The sequence below is a fragment of the Gossypium hirsutum genome, chromosome A03, assembly GCF_007990345.1.
Source record: "Gossypium hirsutum isolate 1008001.06 chromosome A03, Gossypium_hirsutum_v2.1, whole genome shotgun sequence".
Taxonomy (NCBI): Eukaryota; Viridiplantae; Streptophyta; class Magnoliopsida; order Malvales; family Malvaceae; genus Gossypium; species Gossypium hirsutum.
This window is the reverse complement of record NC_053426.1, coordinates 110,623,967-110,633,948: the sequence shown is the minus strand read 5'-3', so window position 1 is coordinate 110,633,948 and position 9,982 is coordinate 110,623,967. Positions and strand designations below refer to the sequence as shown.

At 33.4% G+C, this 9,982-nt stretch overlaps 1 protein-coding gene across 2 annotated transcripts; it reads left to right on the top strand.

Moving 5' to 3' along the window:
* Positions 1–1,726: 1,726 nt before the first annotated feature.
* Positions 1,727–5,607, top strand: LOC107886956 (QWRF motif-containing protein 2). Of its 2 annotated transcripts, none has more exons than XM_016811068.2 (6): positions 1,727–3,474; positions 3,862–3,981; positions 4,455–4,571; positions 4,666–4,755; positions 4,913–5,020; positions 5,113–5,607. In XM_016811068.2, exons 1-6 carry the CDS (start codon positions 2,257–2,259, stop codon positions 5,191–5,193), a joined length of 1,734 nt encoding a protein of 577 aa, XP_016666557.2. In that variant the 5' UTR covers positions 1,727–2,256; the 3' UTR covers positions 5,194–5,607. The 2 variants fall into 2 exon arrangements, with proteins under 2 accessions (XP_016666557.2, XP_016666556.2); XM_016811067.2 differs by having other exon boundaries at positions 1,743–3,474; positions 3,859–3,981.
* The last annotated feature ends 4,375 nt before the right edge of the window (positions 5,608–9,982 follow it).

The following is a 9,982-nucleotide window of genomic DNA, read 5'->3' as shown; positions in this document are numbered from 1 at the left end:
AGTTTATAAATTATAAGTTAATAAATAGTTAAATTATATTTTGACCCCTAAAATAATAAAAAATTAATTCAATTGTTTTAAAATTAAAAAAAAAAATTTAATACAATGATGAAATTACATTTCAACTCTCATAAAAAATGCATAACCTAAATCCAGCCTCCCTTGAAATTTTTTTTCTAGCTTCGCCCATGTTTATTCGATTCAAATTAGGTTAAATTTGTAAACATGATATTTTAAATTTTGGTCCAGTCTCATCCAAATTTAACTACGAAAATATAACAAAATAATTTAAATAACGAAACTTACATTTTATAACCAAGGGGTAAATATAAAAAACTACAAAAGAATTTCGGTTCAATGTGTAATGTCATACATGAACTTTAATTTTGTATAATTTAATTCAATTTTCACAAAATGCTAATAACATCATCAATGTTTCGAAATCAAAACCATGATAACAATTTTACGTGTATAATTATATCAGATTAAATTTTATGTATCGAATTAAATATTAAAATTGTATAATTTTAATATTTATAATTTTTCCCTAAATAATTCATGGTCCTCATTGATTGTAGTCACATTGATGTATGCTTCTAATTGAAGAAGTAGACAATTTCTCAATGTGATTGAAAAGTACTCAATTTTTGTACTACAAAAAAGAAAACAACAATTTAATTTTGAAAGGTCATATTCATATTCATATAATTTTACTTCAGAGATTTTATACAAAAAGTTGTAAAACATATCATTGGCACTCATCATTTATCACTTCTATTTCATACTTATAATAATAAGATTATATATTCTCATTATTTTATAATATTAATATAAATTATCGATATATCATTATTTTATATTTATATTGCATACACAAATAATTAAATTTATTCAATGTAAAAATAAATTGATTTATTTATTTCATTAAATATTTATAATTGAATCAAAATTAAAGTTTCATTTATGTATTTAAACCAAGACCAAAATTTCGTCTGTATAATTGTATAAAATCGAAGTCCATATATCAAATTGCACATTGAATCAAAGTTCATATATACTTTTGAGATTTGTCCCTTTTATATTTGATACATTGTTAATTTGTAAGGGTAAACTACACCCAAAATTACTAAATTATTAGTAAGTTTATGTTTAGGGACACTTAACTTTAAAATGTTATAAAATAGTCACTAAACTATTCAAAAGTATTCATTTAAGTCACTGGAGTGTTGAGTGTTGAGTTTTTATTTTTATTTTTTTTATATAAGTCAAGCTAGTGAGTTCCAAGTAATGATTCGACGATCAGTACCATAGATAAGTACCCATCAACGAGTCGAAAAAAATACCTTAACTCCAAGTCGATTTGATGGTTAGTGCTGGAGAAGAAAACTGTTTAGATTTTGATTCGTAGATTCATGACATTCAAACTTGTTTTATAAAAAAATACTAAATTGTAAAAAAGAAAGGGAACAGGAGTTTTCGATTGAAACGGGCGGTACAAATAAAAAAAATCATACAACAACAATATTAACAATTTGATGATTTAAATAAAATTTTCAAATAATCTAATAATTATTTTCTAAATTTTTTGAAATTAAAAAATTAAAATATAAACCAGGTGATTGCATCATACATTGTAAACATAAGTATTCAATCGATGTACCTACCATACCCAATACTAATTAATTTCAAAAGAATAAAATGTATTCAAGTTTTTAAAGAATGGGAATGGGGACAGTTAACCTGAAATAGTTATGAGATTGATTTATTGAGAAATCTGAAAAATTAAGGGAAAAAGAAGAAGCAAGTTTATTAATTTATAATCAGTTTCTGAATGGATTTCTATATGATTTTACACCATAAAGTTTCATTTATAATGCTTTCAATTCATTATAACTCAAATATAATTTATGAATAACTAATTAACCTAAACATCTTTCCAAAGATTCATAAGAACTCTTTTTCCAGTTTTTTTCCTTCCAAATCTCACCTTATACATACTATTTTCTTCAGTATCTTAGAAAACCCAGAAAATCTTTGTGGGTTTTTCACTGCTATTGGAGTTTAAATGCAGAATCATTTGGAATCCCTTTATGGGTTCTTCTCCATTATCGTGAGAATTGCTTAAAATCTTGTACATTTTGATTATTTTTCAGGTTTATCAGCCATGAAAAGGAAGACCCATGGTTGTTAATACTGAGAATTTTCTTTCCAAGGAAATGTAGAAGAGAAGATTAATTTCCTTCTTGGCAGTCTCTAATGATGATGGTGGCTGCATTTTCTCATTCACAACCTCCCCCAGAAAGTACCCATCACGAAGACACCCCGAAAAAATGGTCTCCTCTTAACGATAATGGCTCCACAGTAAAAAGAAAACCCAGAGGTAGACAAGTTCCTTCACGGTACTTGTCTCCTTCTTCTTCAGCGGCAACAACAATGGCGGCAGCAGCAGCAACCAAATTGCCGACGAGATTCCCTTCTCCTCTTCTTTCCCGTTCTACTAATACGACAGCGGTGGCGACGATGGGGAATAAAACGGCGACGGTGCTTCCTAAACGGTCTCAATCCGTGGACCGGAGGCGGCCTGGTGACCACGTGTCCACTGAATTATCAGCTGCTACCAAGATGTTAATCACTTCATCGAGGAGCTTATCCGTTTCGTTTCAAGGTGAGTCGTTTTCGATTCCGGTTAGTAAGGCTAAGCCCCAAGGGGGTTCTACTAGGAAAGCAGTAACTCCCGAGGGGCGTAAAACTACTCCAGTGAGAGATCACGGCGAGAACTCGAAACCGGTGGATCGGCACCGTTGGCCGGGGAGAACTCGGGAAGGGAATTCGAATTCGGGTTCGGGTTCGAATCCGTTGTCGAGGAGCTTGGATTGTTATGATGAAAGGAAAACGCTCGGATCTGGTGCAGTGATGGTTAAGTCATTGCAACAATCATTAATGCTTGATGCCAATTATGTAAATGAGGTTTCTTATGATCTCACTGCATCTGACACTGATAGTGTGTCATCTGGTAGCACTAATGGAGGAAATTCTAAAGGGAGGAATGGTTCCCATAATATCCTTGTATCTGCTCGGTTTTGGCAAGAAACGAATAGCCGGTTAAGGCGGTTGCAGGATCCGGGTTCACCGTTGTTTACGAGCCCCGGGTCTAGAATCAGTGCTCCAAAAAGTTTAGGTAGTACTAGACCTGCTTCTCCTAGTAAGCTTTGGACATCTTCGGCTTCGTCTCCTTTAAGGGGTCTAAGTCCTGCTCGGGTGAGAAATGCAGTTGGTGGTGCTCAGATGCTTGGTAATTCGGTTAATTCTCCTTCAATTCTCAGCTTTTCTGCTGATATTCGGAGAGGGAGAATGGGGGAGGATCGGATTGTCGATGCACACACGTTGAGACTTCTTTATAACCGTTATTTGCAATGGAGATTCGCTAATGCAAGGGCGGAAGCTACTTTCATGGTGCAGGAACTGAGTGCAGAGGTATGTTTAATCCTCTTTGTGCATCTTGTTGCTGGAGATGTTCGATGATGAATGTTTCGATTTACTTCATTGTAATGGTTTGTCAAACAAGCCGAACCCAACTATTTTACGATGAAGATTACTTATACTGCAAGTGACAGCATAGTTCTTGCATATAATGGTCATGTTTTTGAATGGTAAATGTGATCAATGGTTGGTTAGTTTCGTTACTTGAGCTAGTTCTAAAGTTGAGATGCAGGGTTTTGCAATACAATGAGCATGAATGGCTAGGTTTTCTATCCAATAGCCTGTTCGGAAAATAAATTTGTGAATTTGGGGTTATCACTTTCATGACGCTCTCTAGTAAGTCCGGTATGTTCATTGTGAATGTTCCTTCTTTTGTAGCAGAAAAACCTGTGGAATGTGTGGGTAACAATATCGGAACTGCTGCATTCCGTCACTCTTAAGAGAATGAAGTTTCTATTACTGAGGCAAAAGTTGAAACTGACTTCCATCCTGAAGGGACAAGTAAGATCCAGACTTCGAATTCATTTAAGCATCGAATTGTGTAGACCTTTTCATAGATACAACTGCTTCTATTTTTACTTTCTTCGTATTTATCATATAGAACATGTTATTTATGTCTGTATCCATGCTTTGCTTAGTCCAGAAGAAACTACATGCTGCATCGGTCTCAATTGATGAAAGTAAAAAAGCACTACTTTTAGAAATACTATTTGATGAGAACAAAATTATCAAAACGGGGACTTGGGTAATATAACGAGGAAATTTTAAGCTTTCTGCAAGGGTTTAAGGTGGCTGCCTGACCATACATACATTGACTCGGGCTTTACCAATCCCTTTAGAAACATGCTTTAGAAGCAATCACGGTTCACTTTTATCACGACATTAGTAGTTAGCGAATATTGGTTGGTTCTAATCAGGACAGATAAATTTGACTCTTCGTCATGACTAAAACTTGTTACGATTGACGACTGTAGATAGCTCATTTAGAAGCGTGGGCAGTCCTCGATAGAGATCACTCGAGTTCTTTGCTAGGAGCAACCGAAGCTTTAAAGGCCAGTACTCTTCGTCTTCCAATTGTTGGAAAAGCAATAGTAAGTTTCTTCCCTTTTCCCCTTTTTCTCTGCATTTGAATATACAATCTATTAATTCTTCCTCTTATGACAATCCGTTTTTCTCTCTTAATAGGTAGACATCCAGAATCTGAAGGACGCCGTCGGTTCAGCGGTCGATGTGATGCACGCAATGGCATCCTCAATATGCTCATTATCATCAAAGGTTAGCGTTACCAAAAAAAAAAAAAGAAAAAAGGCTGTAACGAATACCAGCGGACAGAAGAAAATTCTCATGCTTATTTATATTCCACCCGAATTTGCATTTCATAAAAGTGGCAAATCAAATCTTCCTAATTAACAGTACCATTTGTCCTTTGCAGGTAAAGGAAATGAATTCTTTGGTGCTCGAACTCGTGAGTGTGGCCGCAAACGAAAGGATTTTGCTCGAACAATGTAAAGAACATTTGTCCACGCTAACTGCCATCCAGGTAATTACGACATTCCGTTTTACATTCCACACTATTCTGCACTTGATCTGCTCATTGTTGCTTATCATTAAAGGTCCATTTTTTTCAATTAGGTTAACGAATGTAGCTTGAGGTCACATATAATACAACTAAACCGTGTACCCACTACCGGCTGCTTGACAACACATGCATAGAACTGATCTTTATTTGACTACTCACCGTAAATCCTAACATTACATTCAAACTCAATGTTTTTTCCGATGTCTGGAGGCGGTCACTGGACAAAACACGAGCGGATCGAATATAGTTAGGTTCGGGTTTCTCATTTTAGAATGTGGCTTTTCCTTTTCAACTGATTTCTGCATATTTGCAAAGGAAAAAAGCATTGTATATGTAAATATTTTAATAACCAAAGATATCATTGTATTTTCTTGGCCTGGTTTGATTTAATCATCTATGTATAATGTTTGTTGATTCTTGTTCAACTTATAGATACAGTCCCCATTTCCATTTTTATCCTTATATTCATATTAACTGCATTCACGTTGATGTTGTGTGATTGTAATCAAGATTCAGTGCACCAAATGGAATTGAATGAACTTTCTTCATCATGAAGCTATGACCCATGGTTTATTTTGTCTCTTTCTATCTTGGAATCAGATTATATTTTATTTTAATTATATAAAAATAGTACATTAGTCTTTAAATGTTATATTAAAGAATAAATTAATTATTTTTATTAAAAATTGATATAATTAATAAAATAATCAGACAATTAACGTGTATCTCGTGTTAATGTGGAAAGTTTGATTGAGTATCTGACATGAACGTACTGCATGGCTTAAAACCCAAACACGTGGTTCATGAATCATAGAGAATCACGAGAGACATGCTGATAGGGGCTGACATTTCCAAAATTCTAGTTCATGATTTCTTTTATTACCACATTCAATGTTTCCCAACATAACCCTGGTGTTTTCAGTGGAGCAAGCTCTGTTCCAGTTGCAACTTGTAATGTTATGATACTATAGAACAGTGTGCATTTTCATCTTTTACGAAATTACTGGATTTGAAAATATAAATAGTAAAATGAATATATACTAGTATAAAAAAAGCGATAATAATTTATTTAACCTTTTAATTTTATAAAAATAATTATCTTAATTTTTTATTTTTTTAGTATTTAAATTTGTGTTGTTTGTCAAATTATCTTAAAATAGATGAAAAATTAATGTCTAACAATTTTACTGATGTGACATACGGGTAGATGTCATGTTAACAATGAATCATTTTTTTTAAAAAAATTAAAAATATATTTAATAATATTATAAAACTATATAATTATTAATACACGTGGACGACGTGGATATCTTGTCTTTTCTATCAATTTTGGAATGATTTAATAAATATTGTAAATTCAACAGCTAAAAAAGACAAAAAAATTAAATTGAGAGCTAAAATGAATTTTTTTTTAACTTCAAAGGCTAAATAAATCATTATGCCAAAAAAAACATCATTTTAAAATATGAGTGTAAATTATTGAAGGAGGTGGGATTAACATCATGCCTCATTTAATTTCTAGTGTAATAATATGCGAATAAAATTATTTATTACATATGCATAAGATATAAAATAAATTAATAGTTAGTACAAATTTAAAGTTAAAATTAGAAACATGAGTAATAACTGTTAGGATTTCGACCCGATTAAGCAACGAACAAGAAAATAGCGGAATAAATTGAGAAATTGAACACACAAATTTAACGTGGAAAAACCCCTTCAAAGAGGATAAAAAACCACGGGCAAAGATAATTTTACTATAATGGCAAAATAACGAAGAGTACAAAAAGATGGAGATAAAAACTAAACTCTGAAAACCCGAAAACAAAGAACCCACAAAACGTAAACACAAAATTCTCTAAATGTGTTATGAGTTCTAATCTCTAATGGGTATATTTTCTAAGGTTGTAAAAGAGCCTATTTATAGGCTAAATTTATAGATCAAATAATAATAAAATAATCTAAACTAATCAGTGTTTGATTGAAACAGGTTAACAGAGTTTAACTGAAAGATTATTTTTCAAATTTGATTGAAAATAGGAGTCATATTTAACAAATCTCCACACTGACTCATATTTCCACAACGCCAACTTTGCCAAAGCCCACCACGAGCCTATCTTGAACTATGTAGGGAATTAACTGAGTCGAATTTGTGCTTAGAAACTGGAAGACTTCTAGCCTTCGACTTGTACACTGCCAAATCAAAACTAACCCGGGTCTGATTTTCACGAACACAGTGCCCTAACTTTTCAAAACCTGCATCCAAAAGAGAACCTCTCTTCAACGAAATAGTCATACCTTTTTCCCTCCTATGACCAAGTTGCCTCCGCTCCAAACAAGTTGACTTCAACTCCGTAGCGGAAGAGGGACGTCTGATTTCACCGGTCACTGTATAACCTTCCAGAATATAAAGACTGCCGGTTCTTTTACCTTTTAAAAAAACGAGAGCTCCACGAGATACTTTAATGCCGCTCGACTCGATGTTGATTTTGCATCCTTTCAAGTCTAAAATACTTAAGGAGAAGAGATTCTTTCGTAAATCAGGTACATACCTGACATCTAAGAGTGTCTTAATCGTCCCATCGTGCATCTTAATTTTAACAGTACCAATACCATTTACCTTACTAGATGAATCGTTTCCCATGCGCACAACTCCACCTTCAATCGAACTGTATGTGGAGAACCATTCTCTATTGGGACACATGTGGAAAGAACATCCTGAATCTAGGATCCACTCGGACGTGAGCTTGGTGTTCTCGCTTGTTGACACTAACAAGAAATCATAACCATTTTCATCGGTCAAATTAGCACCAACTACATCTTCCTCGTTACTCTCAGCAGTTTTTTTATTTCGCAGTTTATAACAATCTGCTTTGACGTGACCTAACTTTTTACAATAGCGACACCTTTTATCTCGTTTCTTTGATGCTACCAAAACGGAAGCTTGCCTATCTGTCTTGCTATCCAAAAGAAGCTTATTGTCGAGTTTATCTCAACTCAACAAATGACCCTTCACATCTTCGAACGAGAGTTTGTCTTTGCCATAAATCAGGGTCTCCTTGAAAGACTTGTATGAAGGGGGTAAAGAGCACAATAATAGCATAACCTGATCTTCATCGTCAATATGAACCTCAACATTCTTTAAATCATTTAAAAGAGTAATTAATTGACTAATGTGATCTCTAAGAAGCTCACATTTGTTCATGCGAAACGTAAATAGACGTTGTTTCAACACAAAACGATTAGCCAAAGACTTAGTCGCATAAAGAGTTTCTAACCTTTTCCACAAGGTGGATGATGTCTTCTCCATCAATACCACCTACAATACCGTATTCGCGAGGCACAACTGGATTGCAGACAAAGCCTTATCATCAAGCTCTTCCCATTCTGTTTTATTTAGATTCTCAGGCTTTTTCCCAGTAACAACCTTTTTCAAACCGGATTGAGCTAGAATTGCCATCATTCGAACTTGCCACAGATTGAAATTTGTCTCACCATCGAACTTCTTAATTTTAAATCTTGTTGCTGCCATCTCTGAACGGGCTGATTTATGAAAATTGAACTAGCTCTGATACCATTTGTTAAGATTTCGACCCGATTAAGCAACAAACAAGAAAATAGCGAAATAAATTGAGAAATTAAACTGTAACACCCTTAACCCGCACCCGTCGCCGGAGGGTTAAAGAGTATTATCATATACAAAAGAGTCATATCAAGATAATTAGGTATAGCGATTTATTCTTAAGTTCAATTTAATTAGACATTGAAAACATTAAGCAAATCTCAACCACACATTCACATTAACCATTTGGAACACATATAGTAACTTATCAAGCCATTTTCGCATGGCTACCCATATATATACGTCATCAAAAAGATAGTTATTTAACAACAAAAAGTCAAGCCTATACATGCCATTATCGAAATTTAACTACTAGAGTACCAAGAAGCTTAGATAGTGTGGTCGACTTCGACTTTGAGATCCCCGAGACCGTAGCTGACGAACAAAATCTACAAAATAGAGAATTAAGGTAACGAAGTAAGCATTATTATGCTTAGTAAGTTTTAAGCAATGCAAACAATTAATTTACTTATAGATCGATTATTCAAATTTTCAAGAAATCATTCCTAGATAATTTCCATTTTGGCCAAGTATCCATGAACGTAATGCATATGTAGCAAATTCACCTCACTTGAATCTAAATTGAATTAAAACCAAATATTGAAATCAAAAATAAGATCATAAGAACTCGAAAAGCATCTCATTAACAAGTTTTAACCAAGTTTGCAACAAAATCACAAATTCACTACAAGCTGTCTTCCTGAGCAACAGTCACTAAATTATTTATAACTGGAGCTAAGAAACTCCAAATCAAGTGCCGTTAATTTTCCCTGAAAATAGACTCATATATCTTCCATACATCAAATTTTCAGAATTTTTTGTTTGACCAATCAATACCAGATTTTTCTTGAAGTTTTCCCCTATTTCACTATTTGACTATTCTGACCACTCTTCACTATGAATCAAATTTCTCATCATACAGAATTCAAAATATGTTATCGTTTATTTTATTTGAAACTAGACTCATTAAGGAGTCTAAGAATATAAATTTTATCTTATAACCATTTTTGTACCATTTATAATGATTTTCTGAAAACAGAACAGGGGACCTTGAAGTCATTTTGACTCTGTTCCATGCCACTTCAAATATCTCATTATTGGAAATTCTTTTGCTTACATGGTTTATTTTATAAAAACTAGACTCATTAAGATTTCATGACATAATTTATTCAGCCTCTAACTCAACTCCCACAATTTATGGTGATTTTCCGAAATCACATTACTGCTGCTGTCCCAAGCAGATTTATTACACATTCTTTGCATTCATATTATTTAACATGTATATCACCAAATCAATCTCA